This window comes from Natrix helvetica (genome assembly GCF_964273705.1).
Source record: "Natrix helvetica genome assembly, chromosome: 1".
Lineage (NCBI taxonomy): Eukaryota > Metazoa > Chordata > Lepidosauria > Squamata > Natricidae > Natrix > Natrix helvetica.
This window is the reverse complement of record NC_138548.1, coordinates 209,289,703-209,311,950: the sequence shown is the minus strand read 5'-3', so window position 1 is coordinate 209,311,950 and position 22,248 is coordinate 209,289,703. Positions and strand designations below refer to the sequence as shown.

Sequence of the window (22,248 nt, the reverse complement as noted above, 5' to 3'; positions counted from 1 at the left end):
CAGTTTTTCAGTCGTGGGAAGCATCTCTCTCTAAAACAGCTTCTTTATGCCATTCAAAAAAACAGCATTTTTAATTATGAAGGGAGCTAGACTCTTGAATACAATTATATTCCTCTTCCTATTGGGCTGTGGATGGCCTGAAGATGAAGGAAGAATGTCTAGATGCAACAGAGCCGGTTATGGGTCTTAGGCATCAAGTAAATCCACTTAGGCATGCCTGTTGGATTCATTCAGAAATTTTAAGCAATGACTTCCCAAACCCCAACTTTTGTTTTAAAAAGAGAACAAAAGAACAAAACAAAATAGTCAAGTCCTAAGTATCTTGCAAGAAGAGCTTAAAATAAAACAGAACAAGCAATACTTAAGAACTTCAGCACATGCCAAAGAAAGATCCCCTCCAGCAAAAAATTGAAGGTTACAGCGAAACACTTAAGGAATGTTATATTATCTTACTCTGGAATTATGGGACCTATGTCATATTCCCGTATTTTTCAGAGTATAAGACACACCTTTTTCCCTCAAAAAAGAGGCTGAAAATCTGGGTGCGTCTTATACACTGAATAGAGCATTTTTGGCCTCCTGAAACCCCGCCCCCTTCACCAAAATGGCCGTACATTGTCTTTAGGAGGCTTATGGAGTGCTCCTGGGGGCTGGGGAGGGCAAAAATGAGCAAAAAATAGGCCGTTCCCCCCCCCCCCGCCCCAAGGATCACTCTATAAGCCTCCTAAAGGCTATGCATGCCTTTTTTTTGACAAAAAGCGGGCCCATTTTTGCAAAAAAACAAGCCATTTTTTGCTCGTTTTTGCCCCCCCCCCCCCCCCGGAGCACATTACAAGCCTCCTAAAGGCTATGCATGCCCTTTTTTTTTGACAAATCCAACAGTAAAACTGAATTTGTGGGTTTTGTTTAAATAACATGTAGTTAATAAATTCAGAAATAATACTAAAAAGCTATTAATTTAAAAGGAAAGTGAAAGTGTTTCAGTCTGTTTTTCAGAAACTCCATTCTATTGTTTAACTTCGTCAGCATTCTTGGTTGATTCAGACTTACCCTTTGAGAGGATGAACCACCAAACAATGAGGTTTATCCAGTCCCTGAATCACAGCATTCTTAAAGGAGCCATCTAGCCGGGCAACATTAATCTGTTTTTTATTGGCATCATAGCTGGTCCAGAAAAGGTTCCTTGAGACCCAGTCCACAGCCAAGCCATGAGCGTTGGGTAAATCTGCAAAAGTAATAGACAATGTGTTTCTTTAACTGCTGTAAGCTGCCCAAAGTCATATATGGGTGGCTATATAAATCAAATAAATAAATAGGCATAAATGTGAAATCCAGAAAGGTACAAAGAAAGTTAGGATGTGCTGCCAGAGAGAGCCACGTTGCCCATTTATTCCCTTAATTTAAAAAAAAAAACTGAAAAATGATGGGAGTTTTGTGAGATGTCTCTGTGTTGGTATTTACACAGCCTCAATAAATCCCTCAAAAATATCTAATCCCTGATGTAGAATAATGATAAGAAACTAGAAGGAATATAGATGTAGCAGATCTGCAGGCTGAGCCTCAGGGTGGGGTTAAAAGTGTCATCAGTTTGGAATATTTGCGCTCCCACAAGAGACCTAAGTCAGCCACTTGTGAATTTCCTTTGACCCTTATCTAGCGCCAATTTAGTTTCGGCCATTATTTGACCAGATTCTTGTTTATAGGTAGCAATGATAAACTTTTCTCTGCTTTGAACTCAATGAGTGCTCCTGGTTATTTGTCCCTGCTGTTAGTTTTAATTAAAAGTTAAATATTCTAGTGCCTTTAAAAAAGCTGTCCATTAAATATTAGAATTTAATTAAACAATAGCCAAGTCAAAAAGCAACACAAATGTTGGGAAGCTTTGGAAGAAGAGGACAATATAAGCAATTCACACCTGCAGAAACAACTGTTTCAACGCCAGTTCCATTGATGAATGCCCGCTTGATGGTTTGTGTGCGGACATCTGACCAGTAGATGCGTTGTTCCAGAGCATCATAGTCAACCACAGTCACATTGTCAATGTCAGGCACAGTGAAGGAGTTAATGTAATTGTAGTAAGGGTTGTCAATGTCCACACCTCGGATTTCCATCTGGCGTGCATAAAGCAAGAACTTCTTAAATTCTGGAGATGGGGAGAAAAGGCAAGACCAGGTGATGGAAACTCACTATCATCAGGACTCTGCAAGCATAAAGACTTTCCAAAACCTGCAAGATTCTTAAATAGGTTATTCATTAACGGTATAGATCTGGGGTTAAAAGTTTCCGAAGTTTAGACTGAGGGCGAGTTTTAATTTTTTTCTCAATTGAATTATTTCTAAATATTTAGCAAATTGAATCAATCAATCAATAAACATTTAGCCTGAAGAGATGGGAAAGTAACTTTTTTTGTGGTTTCAGTTACACAATTCATCAGAGAAGGGATTACTTTAGTTTAAAACTGCTCCTCCCTAGCCTCATGACTTAGATGTTTTGTTGCAGCACGCAAGTTTTGCTTATGACTAAACATATTATGAAAAGTCACTCTTTTAGAAGCTGATACAAGAGGGGGGAAACGTGGCTATACATTTAAACATTCCTGTGCTTTTTACACTCATTTGCTAAAAACCTGTGAACTACTCTGAAACATAGCCTGGGAGGTATCAATAGCTAAAATAAATGGGAAAGATAGGGACCGGAAGCAATAAAGCACAATTATAATATCAAATTATCTATCTTTGCAGGAGATGTTCCTGATTTACTCTGGATCCCATCCACTCCCTTTACCATAGCAGGTGGCATTGTCCTTATCCAGCTTCATCAGGTGGGGGCAAGCACAGGAGTAAGTGCCATTGTAGTTGATGAGGCACAGGTGGGAACAGTGGCCTTTTCCTCCATTGGCCTCACAAGGATTGGGAGCTAGAAGAACAAAAAGGTTATAAGATTACATTCCTCACAACTTTGTTCTAAAGAAAGCAGAATGCATAGCTCTATGGCATATATAGCCCAAGGGAAAAGGGCCACTGGACTTCTGGATTGTCCAGCATGGTAGGGTTGTACTTTTGCTTTCCCTGGAGCAAGCGTCTCCAGATTTAACAACTTTAAGACATGAAGACTTCATGGCTGGCTGAAGAATTGTGGGAGTTGAGGTTCACGAATCTTAAAATTGCCAAGTTTGGAGATCCCTGTCCTACTGCCTTAAAAAGTGCAAGTGCCAAAAAAGAAAATGTAAGAGACTGACCAGGGGAAAAGCCAATCCTACAATCGACGGAGGATTTCCAAATCTTCAGAAAGTAGAGTGTCTAAGTGCAAATGCTTCATGTTGTGTAAAAAAAAATCTTCATTTTAATAATAAAACGTAGTGAAGCTTTAATCATCTTCTTTTAGTGACCCCATAATCCCTTGCGGGGTAAGAGTCTGGGCAACTGAATGGAGCTACCAGAGTGTTTTAATGGCCGGATGCCCTTCCTGTCGCCAATGTGGAATTTTGTTCAGCAGATAAATTCTCAGTGTGGCCAGAGGGAGAAATACCTGCCTCTACCTAGGATCGAACTCACAACCTCCTGTTTGTGAGACGAGAGCTCCACTTCTAGGCCACTGCACCACTCCATAGAGAAGCTTTGATACACAGATATAATTACTGTATATTCATTCTTTGTTGTCTTTTTACAGTAATTCTGTTATTTTACCATCAACCTCAGAACATAAATTGGTATGTAAGTCCTTAGAATGAGTATGTATGTATGTATGTATGTATGTATGTATGTATGTATGTATGTATGTATGTACCTACCTCTCTATCCATCTGTCCATGCCAAGTATAATAGTATCACTATTGGAATAATTTTCCCCCCTTCCAATTTAGGCAAGTTAGCTGACAAGAATCTCCAGGATTTTAAGTGACCCGGATTAAGTGCACAAAATATATGATATATGCATCTTACCACCATAAAAGGAGACCATTATCTACTATGCCATACCTGAATGAGAATGGCCTCTGCAATTTATTAGAGAAGGAATTATTTTAGTTTAAAACTGCTCCTCCCTCACTTCATAATTTAGATGTTCTTTCAACATACCAGTCTTGCTTATGCCTAAACGTACTATGGAAAGTCAGTCTTTTAGGAATTGATACAAGCAGGTAAAGACATGGGTATAGACATTGGTTTCTGAAAAATAAGCCCTACGTGGCAATGGATCCAAGATAGTACTGTCCCAGAGCAGTGCAATTAAATCCAGAATCTGTACCTTTATTAGGAGACTCAGGAATAAGAAGGAGAAATGGTTTTAGTCTTTGCTTCTATGATCAAATAATTAATTCTTTCTTACTGAAAGATATAATACCAAACACTGGCAAATAGATGCCTGGGGGAGGCCGTGCTCATTGGCAGAGCACATGCTTTCCCTATGAAGAGTCTCTTGTGAAATTCCTACCATCTCCCAAGTGTCGGTGGAGATTCCCAATCATCCAGGCTGTGGGTTGTCCCACAGGTGCTTTTTTTCAAAAGGCAACAGGACTTCCTTCTTGCTGTTGTTGTAGTTTTCTTTGAAAACGTTTCTGGATGAGAAGCGAAATGTTTTCAAAGGGGAAAAAAAAAAACCCCAAGAAAATCCAGCTGCCTTTTGGAGAAAGCACCTTTGGGACTACATCACCAAGAAAAGAAAGGAATGGCACCAATTAAAGGGGGAAAAAAACCCCACTCTTAGATATAGGCAATCTAGTTTTACCCAACTAGCTTCCACCGGCCGCATCATTTACACATCAGTGGAGGTCACCGTTTCTTCCTGTATCCATTAGATGTAAAGTCTCTGGGGACAGACCTAGCTACCTTGAACACAGCAGTAGGCAGCTGTGGCAATTGTGACAAACTTCTGGTGCCCACATTGACTTCACAGACTGAAGCCTGATGTCATTCCCTCACTGCCCCCTTTCCCTTATCATGGCTCACCTACAGGCTGGCGAGAGGGGTGATAGACCTGCAAATCAAAGGGCTGTGTGTTGGTTCGCTGCACGACAGTGACGTTGTGGCCTGTCCACTTGTTAGCCTTGGCCAGGGTATTTGTGCGCCAGTCAGTCCAGTACACCTCCCCACCATACAAGGTGACAGCAAAGGGATGTGACAGATACTCATGGCCTCGCAGCACCTCAATGTGCCCAGTGCCGTCGTAGAGGGCAGAATAGATCGCATCTGACCTGGGGAAAGAAGATGGCGAATCAACACGAACATTCCCAGAAGCAGAAAAAAGGAGAGATGGGAAACAAGAGACACGAGTTCAAGAGTGGCGTTGGGAACATGGGAGTACAAAGTAGAACTGGTACAACAAGATCGTTTTCTCCATTTCTTTGTTCGAATGTGTAATTGTCGTCTGACAAATCAAATCAATAAATAATGAAAGATAGGGCTGAGCAAACAGGCTGCAAATAAGACATGAGAAACAAAGAAAGACGAAGGACGGAGGGAGCAAGATACTTAGATGAATGGAAAAATAGCAACATGATCAAAGGCTTTTCCTTTCAGAAAGAAATCCAGCATGAAATTCATCACTCTAGGAAAGTAAGCCAAAATACCTATTTTATGTTGCCCTGGAGTCTATTAAAGGCACGCCAAGTTTATTATAAAACACATTGATTTGTTTATTAGTCTCTAATCTACAGCAAAAAATGCATTTAATACGCTAGCCAATAATGTCTTACTTACTAAGGTTTTATTACATTAATATAGTAACTATAGTAATTATGTGTATCGCTACTATGAGAGACAGAAAAGAGGAAGTTATTGTGTTCTTACAGCCTTCTCAGTATAAAAGACTCAATGGGATATTACAGCAAAATAGGAGACTCTCTTCTCTTTCTCCTCAATTAAATAATAGCCCTGCAAAGTGCAACTGGGGTAGAATTACTCCCAATAGACAGAGAACCTTTTTAGCAGAGCAGGAAGAAAATGCTTCCTGTTTTTCAATGTTTTCAGGGGGGTGGAAGCATATCTTGGACAAGGATAACCATTCCCAATTGCAGCTATGGTAGCCTATGTTACACTGGCATTATTACATTGAATATGTGATCTTTTAGTAAGTAAAATTATCTTTAAGGCTAATACCTAAAGAAGGAAGGAAGGAAGAAGTAGCAAGAGCAGCAAGATTTTGAAGGGCCAGTACTCAGTGGAAATAAAAATACCAAACCTAGATTCTTATAAAGGGAAAGATGTGGACATTTTAAGAGGATCTGGATTGGCTTCTCAATAACCCCACCCCCCAGCCGCTCAGAAATTCTACCCTGAATCTCAACCCCTGAATATTTGGTGTCTGGCTGTTCCGCACCTGGCATCAATCCACAGTATACGCTTTTCCAGGTAGTCCACTGTGAGCCCATTTGGCCAGCCGCCTGAGCCTGTTTCCTTGTGAATGACGCGTCGGCCTTGACCACTCATGGAAGCTGCCTCAATGCGAGGCAGGCTGGCATCCCAGTCTGTCCAGAAGAGAATCCTGGGGGGGGGGGGGAAGTGGGCACACACAGAGTCAAAAAAAAAGATGCCTCTTCAGCCACAGGAATATAGTTTACGTACCCTCTGTAACACTGCAATATTCACTCTGTAAATCATTCGCTCTTTGAGACACTAAACAGTGATTTGATATCAATCCTCTCTGCAACACTCCGTAGCTGTTGAATGGGGATCCGGGCAAATTCTATAAGACTAGGCTTTTAAAAGCAATGCTTCGTTTCTACAAAGTTCAGAAAGTCTGTATGCACAGTGCTACATGGCACAGTTCCCTTTGTATATATATTTTTAAGTGATGTGAAAATATTGCAGTGCTCTTCAATAGTCTGCTTATGATCAGTCCCATCTACCTCTTATGAAATGATTAGAGAGGAATAAAGAGTATCCTTCTACACTGGAATTTCTATCAAGATTTGACTGCAGAGAGGCTCTAATTCAATTTCTGCAGTAGAGGAATGTGCAGGCATACACTTTAAAAGGATCCTAAACACCTATTTGCTTTTAAAATTCTACAGGATATTACATAAATAATAAATACCAGGGCATCTTTCTAGTAGCCGAAAGAAGCTTGCTTATATAAACAAAACACCAGGGATTCTTGATGCTAAATTCTACCAGCATTCTATGCTTTTGCCCCTTTGGGTCAAATCCCAGAATAAACCCAGCCCCCTCCTAAGGATACAAATATCTGGGGAACCATTTGATTTACTGTCTCCTTCCAGGCAAACGCTAAATGCAGGTTGAGGTTTGCTACTGAATTAAAAGATGAACACGTTTTACCAAAATCCACATGGGGAAGTTATTGTGGTACCCAACCTTCCACCGTGTTTTTAAATCAGTTCCTGCCCATAGATTTCTCCATCCCCTTACGTTCAGAGTCATACCCGCATCGTGGGTCTAGGGCGATGGCACGAGGGTGCTCGATATCCCCAGCCAATAAGGTGCTCCTCATTGTTCCGTCTAGCTTAGCCACCTCAATTTGGTCCAGGTTGCTCTCCACCCAGTAGATGTTGCCAGCAATCCAGTCCACAGCAAGTCCTTCAGGGGTAGCTAGCCCATATTGTATCACCACCTCAAAGCTGGTTAGGGCTGTAAGAAAAATAGTTGGGATAGAAGTCATCAGTAATTGTTCGTATTATTCAGACAAGCTTCACTGCATGTTGAAAGCGTTTTTGAAAGATTCTTTTCTGGGATCTAACTTCCCAAGATCTTCTCTCTCAATTAAAAAATGGGTAAAGATGCCTCCAAGTTCTATAACAACATTTCAAGAAAGGTGTCTTAATGGATCATACCAAATGTCATTGAGAGGACCAGCAGAACCACTAGAAATACTGTCACGTATTTAATTAAAGGCCTACCACATTATCAAGCTATTCAAATATCCAGAATCCACACATCTAAATAATCAATTTGATTCCAGACAAAATCTGAAAGAGAGTTGCTGCTATTCTTTATTGGATCTTAGATCAGACAGTCTGAAGAATGAGTAGCAATGATCTAAGAGAGCATTCCCCACCTTGAGTGCACTCTTATTTATATGGACTTTCATTCCCAGAATTCTCACCTGTGACTACATGGGCTGAAGAATTCTCAGAATGCAGGCCCATACATCTGAATGATACTCAAGATGGGGAAAGATGATCTAGGATTCAATGCTTTCTTCACGAAGTATCTTACAATATACTAGCAATGGAGAGATTATAGCCACTTTAGAGATTAGTAAATTTGTTGTGATTTGTAAAATATAATCCATTCTGAGAAAGATACCATGCTTTTGCTAAATTGCTGGAGTTATTAAAGCAGACTACATGTAGCTAAATTCATTCCAAAGAGCCTACAGGAGAATTATTTTCAGCATGCCGCTTTTCTTTTCATTGGGTAAAATAGGAATTCCTCCAAGGTATCTGCTATCTTTTATTTAGACATAGGCTGTAGTTACATACCGCACATCATAAATGTTGGCTATACTAACAGTTAAGTTAGTATAGTATAGTTAGGGCTCAAAGATCACCACAGATGGGGATGGCACCAAGAAATTAAAAGACGTTTGCTCCTGGGGAGGAAAGCTATGGCAAATCTAGACAGCATACTAAAAAGCAGAGACATCACCCTGCCAACAAAAGTGTGTTTAGTCAAGACTATGGTTTTTTCAGTTGCAATGTATGAGCTGTGAAGGTTGGACCATAAGAAAGGCTGAGCACCAAAGGCCTCGGAATCATGGTGCTGGAGAAAACTCCTACCAGTCCCTTGGACTGCAAAGCGATCAAACCGGTCAGTCCTAGAGGAGATCAACCCTGACTGCTCTTTAAAATGCCAGATCCTGAAGATGAAACTCAAATACTTTGGCCACCTAATGAGAAAGAAGGACTCACTGGAGAAGAGCCTAATGCTGGGAACAATTGAGAGCCAAAGAAGAAAGGGACAACAGAGAACAAAATGGCTGGATGGAGTCACTGAAGCAGTCAGTGTGAGCTTAAATGGACTCCAGAGGATGGTAGAGGACAGGAAGGCCTGGAGGAATGTTGTCCTTGGGGTCACGATGGGTTGGACACAGCTTCGCAACTAACAACAAAAACAGTTAAGAATTAAAACTAAAAATGTGCAGAAATCAAGCGCCGTCTTGCAAATTTGTCCCAATCCTAATATGGTAAAATCTCATTTCTAGCTTCATTTATAACTTTATCCCCGGACAAGTAAAAGGAGTCCTAATTTTAGGTATTAAAATAAAGATACGTGGAAAACTAATTTCAATTTTAAATGGCTTTATTGAGATCAAGGGGTGGGGTTTTTTTTAAACAACAATCAAAGTCTGAGTAACCCAAGAGGCTTCAAATCGAAAGGACTGTCTTCTTCTAAAAATCCATAGCTAGGTGAATAGGGAGAAGGGACAGAAAGTCCTTCAGTGGGGACATACTAAAATTCATCCTGATATTTTGCAGTCCCTTGATCACCCAGTGCCCCATCACCAGCTCTGTTGAGGCACTAATCAGGTTAGGCCCTGTTCTTTGCTGAAACAGTTGCTAGGCTGTAATTATCATTTAGGGAAGCTCTGGGAATGCTAATTAACTCTAACATAATGATCAACATTTAAAAGAAAGACTGTATCATTTAACAGGGATTGAACACTGCTATTTCTGATGGTAGAAATGCAGAAAGAGAAGGACAGACTGAATTATTTTGAAGGTTATCTCAAGCCCTTTTCACATTTCAGCTTTTCCTGAAGGGCTTCTAGACCAATTTACAGGTAATCCCCAGTTAATGTTAGTATTTGGACTGGGAACTCCATCACTAAGTGCCGTGGATATACAGCTTGACATCATGTGACTCTACCCATTTATGGCGGCAATGCCTACTGAGGCTATAAAGTGTGATTTCAGATGATTGCTATTTGTGGCCTCCTGTTGGCTTCCTCATTGGCTCTGCATGTTGGAAGCTGGCAGTGAAGGTCACAAATCACAATGGTATGACGGTGGGACTGTTGTAATTGTGAATCGGTTGCTGAACGTCTGAATTATGATCATGTGACTGCTGTGACAGCCACAGCTTTATGGGACAGCCAAGTCTCCTCGTTCAGCGCCTTTGTAATTTCAAATGGTTGCTGAATGAATGGTCATTAACCAAGGATTACCTGTACTGAAGTACTTAAAAGAAAGCTATTCAGAAAAGAAGAGAGTGGTTCCTTTGTTTTCTAAACACAAAAAAACCATCTTCATTAAAATACGATCTATCCAGATTCACACCTATGAACTATTTAGGGTTCACAATAAAGGGATAGTTTAGCACTGCACAAATTACGACAAGGCAGTGATGGACGAAGTCACTAGCACCTCCACGTTTTCCTGTCAGTGGAAAGAAATGCATCCCTGGGGAATTTTACAAAGCGCTTTATTATAACACTTTGAGCCATCGGTTAAACAAGATTTTGCGTTGGTGATTACAATAATGACTTCAAAGAATTTTAAAGATAACATTTGTAAGATCCTTCCGTTCCCAAGAATCCTAGTGAAGAGGATCCTGTAGCTGCCATATGGCTAGCCACACATGGCTGCTTTATTTGAGGGCAACGTCTCATGGATTGAAACGGAAGGCCTGCTGTGCTTTGAGTTAACTGGCTTTCAATTACCACACACAGATTAGAAATGCTAATCTAATCACCCCCAGGAGCATTTGTTCCTCATCACTGGGGCTCAGTCTGCTATCTATCTATTTATTTACTCTTCCAGAACCAGCAAAAAGAGCTTATTATAATGCAAGAAGCTGGCAATTGCTTAATAATGTGGCCGTTTGGGATTTGATTTCCAATACCACAACTTACTTAATGGACAGCAAACTCTCAGTGGAAGCACAACTGACCACAAATGTGGCAAAGGTCCAGCTTTTCCCCCAGAACTACGTTCAAGATTTTTTTTTTTAATCTTACTTAAGGAGAAGCTATATGTGCACAATGCAGATTGGCCAGCTCCTATGTCAGTCAAAACAAATTTCTATTCCTCATTTCCAAGCAAAGTTGTGCCCAGCAATATCTGGGTACAGTCGCAAAGCAAAGTTTCATTCCCCTTTATCACTTTATCTAAACGTAGTGAAGCAATGAGTCCTAGACTTTATGTCAGTCATAAAGCAAGTTTCTGTTCCTTCTCTCTTTCCCAATCCATGACTATTATGCAGAGCACTGAGTGGCTCAACCCTTCTGTTACTCATAACATTACCTTCCTGAATTGATCTCAATCTTGAAAAAGAAACAGGGACACGGATTTCAAAATCCAAATGCTGAACAGCACCTGTGCCAAATGGTCGTAAATAAACCACAAAATAAAACCAAGGAGGCAAACTGTCAGAAGTACAGATAGTTGTCGACTTATGACCTGTTCTTCTTTGCATTCCGCCTCATAGCCACCAGAAAATAAAAGTGCTTTCATTTCAACAAATACTGTTAGTCCTTGACTTACAACCATAATTGAGCTCAAAATTGATGTTGCCAAGGCAGGTGTTAACTGAATTTTGCCCCATTTTACAACCTTTCTTGCCACAGTGAATCACCGCAGTTGTTAAATTAGTAACACAGTTGTTAAGTGAATCTGGCTTCCCCATTGGCTTTGCTCATCAAAAGGTTGCAAAATATTGATTATATGACCCTGGGACATTGCAACCATCGTAAATGAATCAGTAGTCAACCCTCTGAATTTTGATCATGTAGCCCTGGGATGCTGCAACTGTCATAAGTGTGAAAAATGACCATAAATCCCCCCCTCCCCCAGTTGTAACTAAATGAATGAATGTAAGTCAAGAATGACCTGTAGTGAGATGGGAATTGTAGTTGTTATTAGATTTATCCTATATATTTTGAGGGGCAAAAACATTCTGTCAGTGTTCCTGAAAACCTGTCAGCTTTGGAAGCCATATTAATACCAGAAGCTTCCACGCTGCCACACTCATTGTTTGCGGACTAGACTAAGGCACTCATTGAGCAAATGAGTAGTAGTCCTGGCTTGTCTGAACTATGATGGAAGGATTGATGTCGCTCAGTTGTTGTTGTTTTTTCCTCTGATCAAGAGAGAGATGAGACAGTTATTCCTTCTCTTCCTCAGCTTTATGAGTCACGTTAAGAGACAGGGCCCCATTATCCAGAACTGAGAGTTCAGGTGAGGTGAGATGTGCCCACTTTCCGCCAACAAACTCTACAGATGCTCAAAGGAGGGAACACCTCCTACAAGACTGTCACTTTATCTCAGCTTTCCTGCGAGAAAAGATGCCGTCTCCCTAATACAGGGGAAATGCTTTTTGATTGCTATGTGCATTTTTCTCTCCAAAAGCATTTTTTTAAAAAAAGATATGTGATTATCTTCACAAATGCACACATGAATTACATGCGCCAATCTGAAACTGAAAAATTGTCGGTAACAAAAGGTTTAAGCAGTCTCTGTTGCTGCTTTGGTCAAAATTGCCCCTTCATCAAGCTTCTTTTCTTTAAATAAAAATATTGCCAAAGCTTTATTTTCATTTGCAATTAAAGTAAAAACAAATCGACCCTTAATTAAAATAATGAACTACAAAGAACTTCACCAACAAAGAAGCAATTCATCAGCTGTGCCAGACAGAAAGCAAATAAAAGCTTTTATTTAAAAGCACAGTAGCCCTGAAAAGCTTCAGTATTGCTTAACCAACTCCAATGGCCCTGTTATTTCATATTATATATATATATGATAAATAAATAAAGGGAGACTAGTATAGATCTATTTCAAGCTATTTAGCTCTCATCAGCTAGCCATACCCTTACTGGGATTTGAACCTGGGCTGTGTTACATATTAGGCAGATTTGTTAGCCACTAAGCCACAGGCTCTCCTCCTTTATCAGCTGAGCCAGAGAAATAGGTATATATTTGTGTTACAACCCCTGGTATGCTCAAATATGGGAGGGAGCTCACTACTCCCCCTTTCTGTCCTTCGACTCATTACAGAGGACCATCCAGGCAGAAAATAATAATAAAAATATGGTTTTCTGCCTGGATGGTCCTCTGTAATGAGCTGAAGGACAGAAAGGGGGAGTAGTGAGCTCCCTCCCATGTTTGGGCATACCAGGGGTTGTAACAGAAATACACACACACACACACACGTACGTACGTACGTACGTACGTACGTATGTATGTATTTGTGTTACAACCCCTGGTATGCCTAAATATGGGAGTAAGGTCACTACTCCCTCTTTCTGTCCTTCGGCTCATCACAGAAAACCATGCAGGCAGAAAACCATATTTCTATTTTTAATGTTGCCTTTTTATATTTGTGTTGTATTGTACTGATAAATAAATAAAGGGAGACTAGTATAGATCTATTTCGAGCTAATTTCGGTTCAAATCCCAGTAAGGGTATGGCTAGCTGATGAGAGCTAATTAGCTCGAAATAGATCTATACTAGTCTCCCTTTATTTATTTATCAGTACAATACAACATACATACATACATACATACATACATACATACATACATACATACATACATATTCCCATCAATCATTCTTAAAAGTTTGAACAGCTGATAACAGCAGAACAAACCTATGCACAATTCATCTTTTTACTGTGGTTCCATATTGAATACGAGGTTGAGAAGGAAGCCTAACTGTCCTGGTTGGAATGGACTGTAAGTACATCATATTTTAAAAGTATAAACTTTCGGGGGGGTGGGGGGTGGGATATTTTGGAAAAAAAGGTACCATTCTACAGCAGTCACATCTGTGCGCAGATGCATGTGTATGTGCCTTTGAGTCAGTCTTTGGTGACTGCCTGTAAAATTTCATGCAGTTTTCCTGGTAATATTTTTGAAAATGGCCTGCCATTGTCTTTTTCCTAGGGCTAAGAGAGAGTGTCTGGCCCAAAGCCACTCTGTACTCACCTCCATTCTCATGCAATTTCCCCCGGTATATCTTGTCTTCTACTACATCAGTCCAATAGAGGGAGCTCTGATTCAGATGAAAATCCAAGGCAATGGTGTTTCTCAAGCCAGGCACTAAGACACTGTAATCTCCCTTGTGTAAGTCAATACGCCGGATCTCATGGCGATTGGAGAAGATGATGAAAGGCTTAAACGGGTCTAAAAATGGAAAGAAGAATGCTTATCACTGCTGCTATTATATTTTCATGATCTTCAAACCCAGGAGCATCTCCTGAGAGGTGCTCCTGCAGAAAACTCTTACACTTGAAAACAGATTTGGAACAAATTAGCTTTCAATCTTCCGCGTTTTAAAAATCATTTTTGCCTTTCCAATTTTATTCATCTCTGTTCTGCAAAGACGGTCAGGTCTGGGATTTTAATGAACATAACCACTGCCATAAATCATTATAAATTATGAATAACAATCCCTGAATTATGGACAAGGGCTCATTATCCTAGTGCTTATTCATGTCACAAGGTAATCTGTGGACGTCGATTCCCATAGGCAAAGGTCCAAAGCTCTCGCATGAGCCTCCCCTTTTTCATACAGGAGGGAATGAATGCCATGCTGCAACTGAACAACATGCATCTCTTTAAAATTCTCCCTCTTCCAGCCTTCCCTAGAGCCCTGGGAACAGAGCTGCCTTTTTTTTGCCTGCCAGCGGCAACATGGCAGAATGAGGCAAGTCCCTAAAGGACAGGAACACTGCTGTGTTTCTTGACTGCCGGAAAACACCAAGCTGGACTTCCCCTCCCCTCCTGCTAGCTCCACTTTTGGTCTCTTTCCCATTCAGTTTTCCAAAAAGGCAAGAATCTTAGACTGACCTACTACTCTTCTCACATACAAAACAGATTCAAGGGACCTAGCCCACACTCCATCCGTCATTACAATTTTGGCTTTGCTATTTTTCCAGAGGGATGGAATGGGGGGTGGGGTGTCTGTGGATTGGTATGCTGCAGAAAAAAACCCCAGTGGGCTCTATCTAGTCCTCTGCCCTTTTCTCCTAAAGATGTCCTCTTCTAAAGCTTTTCTTCATAGGATACTTTTTACAGTTTGAGCCAAATCCTGGATGCAGTCCAGCACTCGAGTTTTGAATCAGTTCTTCATTTAAAGCGAATCTTCTCAGTCCATCCTATGATTCCCCACTAGGTCTCAGTGAATCATATAGGAGACACAGTATAGTCTTGTGAAAACAGCTCTGGCCTACAGTTTCACAAGCAATTCATTGTGAACCCTCAAGAACAGTAGAAGAATCACAGTGAATCCACCCCACAGACCCTCAAGAATCAACTCCTCAACCTATTACGAGAAGTGACGTGTTTCAGAACAAACACCTGTTCAGACCCTCACGTCGAGTCTGTGGGGGAAAAGAGTGTCAAGAAGAATTTTCTTTCTGATGCCCAAAGCCAGATGTTTAGCAGTTATTGGCCTGAAGGAGAGTATTTTGATGAAGAGAAATAAAGGACAGTGTTTTTGTGTTTCCAAACTGACTGAAGTACAGGCCGGAATACTCTTTAAAAAGGGGTCTCCAGCTTGGCAACTTTAAGACTTGTGGACTTCAACTCCCAGAGTTCCTCAGCCAGCGTCTTAAAGTTGCCACGGTTGGAGACCCCTGCGTTAAAGCAATCTTCCTCCAGATGAAGGGATGATTTCACAAATTGTAAAATAATGGTTGTGGGTGAATGTTCTTTTAAAAATATATTTCTAAAAAGGGTCAAGTGTGATTCTGGGGAACAGATATTTAAAAGTATGTGCTTACGCAAATACAAGCCAAGATTGGTTTCATTTCCAAGATGCTAAGAACACGCTTGTCATTTAATGGATGAAATGTTATCCCAACTACCATATTTTTTGGAGTATAAGACGTACCGGAGTATAAGACACACCAAGATTTTCAAGAAGCAAATTTTGTTTAAAAAAGTTTTTGCATTCTGCAGACCTCCAAAAAATGGGCCGTTTTTTGCAAAAACGGGCCCGTTTTCCCCCCCAAAAAAGGGCATGCATAGCCTTTAGGAGGCTAATAGAGTGCTCCTGGGGGCTGGGGGGGAATTGATCAAAAAACAGCCCATTTTTCGTTTATTTCTGCCCTCCCCAGCCCCCAGGAGCACTCTGGAAGCCTCCTAAAGGCTATGCATGGCCATTGTGGTGAAGGGGACGGGGTTTTGGGAGGCAAAAAATGCTTTATTCAGTGCATAAGATCACCCAGATTTTCAGCCTCTTTTTAGAGGGAAAAAGGTGCGTCATACTCTGAAAAATACAGTAATTTATATTTACTAACTTAATATATTGTGCAGGCCCACTTCTTCGTAGATTTTGAAAATCTGATGTCCACTGTCCCTGAGTTTCAATGAGCCCAACACATTGTTCTGAAGCAGACAAAGCTCACTGAGGACTTACCCAAACTGCGGCAGCTCTCGCCATCGGACTCCAGCATCCATCCTTCATAGCAAGAGCACTTCACATTGTACTTGAACTGCTCACACTTTTGACTACACTTGAGACGCTTGGCACAGTAGCTCTGGATCTGGCAGGTCTTGTTATCAGCACCAAGCTCCATTCCTAGAGGGCACGAGCAGGCAATGCCCTCGCCTGGTGCTACTGTGCAGTTGTGGCTGCAGCCCCCATTGCTCAGAGAGCAAAGATCTGGATGAGATCAGAAACAGCACAGAAACAAGCTCAAATTGTCCACAAACAATTGCTTAATAAGTTCTCTACCAAAACAAGCTCAATACCATAAACAGGCTCCCTATCACTTCACTACCACGATGAATCTTTGGCTCCAATTTCTCAGTCTTCCAATGAATCAACGGATGTCTCTGAGTTCCATGTACAAAAGCAAGTCACCTGAAATTTACTACCAAGAGGATGGAATAAGCATCTTCTGCTGCACATTTGTAAGTAAGGGTTTGGATAATAATCTCTGGTCCAAAAGTTGCTTCCTACTGCTCAATTCATAGCATCAATGGCCTCATTTTGACTAATGAGAGCAACAGTCTTGAACTTTCTAACTCATTAAACTGTGTAATATCCAAACAATTCACTCACTGTTTACTAGGAAGATTTATAGGCCTCTACATTAGCTTTATCTATGATGTTTGCCTTGTTTCTTCAAACGAATTAAAACAGTATCTGTATCTGTTTACGCTGATACATTAGACCAGTGTTTCTCAAACTTGGCGACTTTAAGTCCTGTGGACTTCAACTCCCAGAATTCCCCAGCCAGCATAGCATGGCAATTCTGGGAGTTGAAGTCCACAGGACTTAAAGTCGCCAAGTTTGAGAAACACTGCATTAGACATTAGCAAGCAAGGCCTATCCAATATTTACATCTCCTGCAATATATTTTTGTGGCTATCGCTTTTCACAAGAGATGAACAAGATGTCCTCATCTTAGGAAAAAATGGAGGTTAACTTCTCAGTAGTCTTTAAAACATGTAAGAGCCTAGAGAAAGGGTATCAAACTCGCATCATCACGGCAGTGTCACGTGACGTATTGAGACTTTTTCCCCCTTCGCTAAACTGGGCAGCACAGGATGCATCCGGCCTGTGGGCCATGAGTTTGACAGCCTGGCCTAGAGTTATATTCTCCAGGAATTCTGGGAGTAATTCTTCCAAGTTCCTGAGAAGGTAGTAGGTTGGAAAAGATCGTTTTAGAGAAAGGACAACATTGACATAAGACCAAATAATTTGTTCCTTGCTTGACACTCACCACACAGTTGCCCTTCATCAGACCCGTCCCCACAGTCATCATTTCCATCACACAGCTTCTCAGGAGGGAGGCAGATAGATGTTGTATTGGCACATGTGTGGGAGGGTGGTTTGCACACCAAAGACTCACAATTCTCTTCATCAGAATTGTCCTCACAATCATTGTCTCCATCGCATACCCAAGCTTTGCTGATACACCGTGCTGGAAAGAAATGGAGACAGAGTTAAGAACACTTCATCTTTTTAGTATGTATGTATGTATGTAATATTATATAATCTTTAAAATTCCTAAGAAACACGAATGAGAAAAGTGGAAAAAGAAAATCTGGAATTTCCTCTATGTGTATACTGGGGAGGAGAGGCAGATGCCTTGTTCTCTTTTTGAGGATTGTTTCCTCCCGCTCTTTTTTTTTTAGCCATATATTCCCAAATTACGCTCTTTTAACTGACAAAGCAGTAATCAGGAAATCAGTGAAGAAAAAGAGTATAAAACAAACATAAAAATTCGGGAGTAGATCCAGCTGTAATCTTCACAATTTCTCAAACAGCAACGTATTATTTTCTTACATCCCACTCCCCCCCCCACTTCTCAGAAGAATAAGCACACTAAAAAAGCTCTCAAAGCTACAGAATTATGTTTCTCTGGATTAGTAAGAGATTCTAAGGGCCAAAGAATAAACAAGATCATATACACCAGCTGTTGTTTGACCTGTATTGCATAATACAAAGAGGTCAACTGATGTGTGTTTTTGGTAGGTCAAGTAACCTATGTGATGTGCATGTTTGAGTTTGCACACAGTTTCTCTTCTTCATGGACACTACTGCAGCAATTATAATGATACAAAATAATATAAACTTTGAAGAGAATGTGGAGTACATAGATCATGCTAGATTTTTTATTTAAATATGAGAAATGTGTAGCTCCTTGCTTCATTATTTAGCAGACCAGAACAGCAGACCTAGGCATACTTACTACTTTAATAAAACTGGGGACAGAGGAAAAATATCTTTTTAAAAAAACAATTTTTATTTGTTTTTGAACAAGGACAAGCATAAAAATAAAAAACCCATCTTCCATTACAAATTGTAGAAAGTGTGTCCGTTGGTTACAATATTTCCATGCATCTCTTCCATAATCACCACCTGCTTTTCATATCAAATCGCATATTTTAAATTCACCTATATTCATGTATATCACAATTATTATATCTCGACCTAAATTTGACTATAATTGTTTTTACGTCCTTTTATATGTAATATTCAAAATCTAGAATAAGATTATATGATAACATTCCATTAAATCATCCTAAGATCATCCAATCACAATACATCTTGAGTGTAGGCAAATACTGCTTTTCCAATAAAGGAGAATATTTGGAGCTCAGGGTTGAAATGAGGTGTCTTTGGTGCTCTCTGAGCTCGGTAGTTTTCTTGCAGACTTTTCATTATCCAAACTAGGCAACATTGTCAGTGCTAGCAAGAAAACAACCAAGCTCGGAGAGCACCAAAGGCCCTTCAGATATTGCTTTTATTTAGATCCTCTTCATTCACAACTGGGATAATGAGACCTAATGTCCCTGCAAATTACTGTCTAGTTAACCGGTGTACAAACAGCTTGGGCCAAGTTTCAGTTAATTACATTTTTATCTCAACTTTTTTTTTAAATAAACATTTGCTGCCATAATTAATATGTGTGAGCAAAAATGGCTGACGGGTAATTATACTGGGTAATGCAAACTTCATCACAGTCCAGCAACCAGAAGGTGGCATCTGTGACATTCTGTTGAAGTTAATAATTAAAAATTACCCAAATCCACAAGATTGCGTGAAATCTGCCGCAATTTTAGAAGCCAATGCCAAAATCTGGTGTTATTTTGCTATTCCCATGCGATATCTCTTTTAACTTAGATTTACTAATGCTCATACCAGAACGACAAATGACCACTGTCTGAAAAGGCTGCTATTCATTACACCACACTTATTTTTAGTAAGTCCTGGATACAATTGAATTTTTATATTCAAGCGGTATAAATGTGCGCAGTAATCTAGTTGCATTTTCCATCCCTATAATGCAATGCAATTTACCGGAATCCTTGCAGCCAAACTTCACATTTGGATCACAGACATGAGTGACACCCTCACAGTTCTTCTCATCACTAGAGTCCATACAGTCAGTGTCACCGTCACAGTGCCAGCGCATGGGAATGCAGAGGGCATCCAGTCGACATTGGAACTCATCCGTATGGCAGCCTCCAGGTGGGCGGGTAGCTGCAGGGGGAGGAAAGGAGAGAGCATGTTAATTGGGGCAGTACTGATGACTACAGCTGGACACTATTAAAGCACTGCTCAATGAGCAAGGAAAAAAACCTTGCATGACATAGCAGAGTAGAGATGCTCTATCAACTGGAAATGGTCTTCAGACACTTTTTGTACCCAGGTAGGAAGCCACACATTAGATTAGGTGTGCAGGCGACCTGAAGGTAGACATCATTAGCACCTGTCCATTATCCTTTGTCATGATTAGATTACCCTCTGATTGCCGTGGAATTAACTAGTGCCTCCATTTCCCCAATAGGAAGGATGGATCTATTAGAATGACCTGTCCCAGATGCTAAATGGATCTTTTGGTTTCCAGAGGGCACATGGGAGATTAATCCAGTAATGCCACAACAGCAATAGTAATAGCACTTAGACTTGTATACCGCTTCACAGTACTTTACAGCCCTCTCTAAGTGGTTTACAGAGTCAGCATATTGCCCCCAACAATCTGGGTCCTCATCTTACTGACCCCAAAAGGATGCAAGGCTGAGTCAAACCTTGAGGGGTGAGACTGGAACTGCCAAACTGCTGGCAACCAGCAGAGGTTGCCTGCAGTACTGCATTCTAACCATTGCGCCACCATGAATCTTAGGGCACAATAATTCCAGACCAACATCCATAACCAGGGAAAAGAAAGCATTTCCTGCTGTGTAAGTGGGTTTATGAGGCCTAGTGCTGCAAATTTTTAAACATCTACCATTTTATATCAATGAAAAATAATTCAAAGTTCACATGTGCTATGGGTAAAATGTTTTCATTCTAGAAGACATATATTTCTACAGATCTGTGCATCTTCTATGGAAAAGCTGCAACTAACCTTTGAGTCGTCTTTCTTCACTGAATGCTGCTGTAAGAACAAGCCTACTTTTTAATTTTTACCTTACTTACATAAATTTTACTGAAAAATGCAGACTAACAAACCCATCAATAATGTATTCAAAATGGAAAAAAAAAAGAGGATAAAACAACAATACACAGAAAACTTTTACGGAGCAGAGTGTCATCTGCTCAGCGCAGCAGCATTTTTCCAGGGCAGATGTTAGATGTTTCTGGTGCCACACAGAAGCCATTCCAATCACACCCTATTCTCACCCAGATTGGTGCAGTTGGCATGAGTCTCGTCGCTGTAGTCCCCGCAGTCATTGTCCCCATCGCATGTCCAATGGACAGGAATGCAGCGCCCGCTGTTGCATTTGAACTGGTTGCTGGAGCAGGAATGGCTGCAGCCAGCTTCATCACTATTGTCCCCACAGTCGTTGTCTGGTAACAAGAAATGGGGGAGAAGGGCAATCTACTGGGTTCTGGGGAGCAAACACAACCCTTCCATGCATTTCTCCCCCCCCCCCCCCCAATTCCCCTTCTGAGCTAGATGCAGACTTCCTTTAGCTGATAGGCTGCTAGAAAGTCAAGAAGGCAGCAATGCATCCACTTTTTTGGGGTATCCCAATTTCTCCAAAGCCTGCATAAATGGTAACCTTCTACCCCATGCAAAGTCTAGCCAAACATGCTTATGCATTGCCCCCAGAGCTTTTACCACTAAAGAAGCTGCTAAACAATAATGACAGCAACAAGAATAGCAACAAAATTTATAAAGAAAACACAGAAACTGCATAGATCATCACATGCACCATGGGGGAAGGGGAGTGGGTGAAGTGAAAGGAATCTATCACATTATTGGATTCCTGGATCAATTTTATGAGTGTATTCCTTGAGATTCAAAACAACGTCCATCCGTACATATACATCTCTGCACAAGTTAGCATGTGTTAGCATGGGATGTTCTTGTTTATTTGAAATATCTAAGTAAGAATTGGCACTAATAGAGAAAATAATTTATGAATTATTAATTTATTTAGCATTTAATGGTTTATAGATAAATGTGCTGGTAATAAAGTTATTACTGTTTATCCAATAATTGTTGGATTTTATTTTGCTTTTAACAAAACTAATGAACAAGACTGCTCCTACTGCTAATTTTTTCCTTGGTTTTGGCAATTTGGATTGCTCTTGAGCTTATTGGATCTTTTTCAAGCTCTAGAGCCCAAAGAGAGATTCAAAAGAAGCATTCTTTCTAACTCAATTAGCTTTACCAGCACATCTAATCTGATGCACTGCTGTTTCAAATGCTATGGAAGCCATGAAATACCATTAGCATTTAGGCTTATATACCACGTCATAGTACTTTACAGCCCTCTCTAAGCCGTTTACAGAGTCAGCATTTTGCCCCCAACAATCTGGGTCCTCATTTTACGCACTTCGGAAGGATGGAAGGCTGAGTCAACCTTAAAGCTATTCAAGATCG

The 22,248-nt window shown here is 40.5% G+C and overlaps 1 protein-coding gene across 3 annotated transcripts in view; it reads right to left on the bottom strand.

The window, feature by feature from the left end:
* Nucleotides 1-22,248, bottom strand: part of LRP1 (LDL receptor related protein 1) — a 382,005-nt gene that overhangs the window by 100,065 nt on the left and 259,692 nt on the right. For all 3 annotated transcript variants that reach the window (XM_081934411.1, XM_081934412.1, XM_081934413.1), the window contains 11 exons: nt 21,039-21,206; nt 19,713-19,895; nt 17,629-17,829; nt 16,317-16,562; nt 13,880-14,077; nt 7,379-7,583; nt 6,316-6,480; nt 4,947-5,191; nt 2,785-2,916; nt 1,916-2,143; nt 1,051-1,225 (listed from right to left, as the gene is read on the bottom strand). In XM_081934411.1, the coding sequence (XP_081790537.1) occupies nt 1,051-1,225; nt 1,916-2,143; nt 2,785-2,916; nt 4,947-5,191; nt 6,316-6,480; nt 7,379-7,583; nt 13,880-14,077; nt 16,317-16,562; nt 17,629-17,829; nt 19,713-19,895; nt 21,039-21,206 (2,146 nt within the window). The remainder of the gene's footprint in view (nt 1-1,050; nt 1,226-1,915; nt 2,144-2,784; nt 2,917-4,946; nt 5,192-6,315; nt 6,481-7,378; nt 7,584-13,879; nt 14,078-16,316; nt 16,563-17,628; nt 17,830-19,712; nt 19,896-21,038; nt 21,207-22,248) is intronic.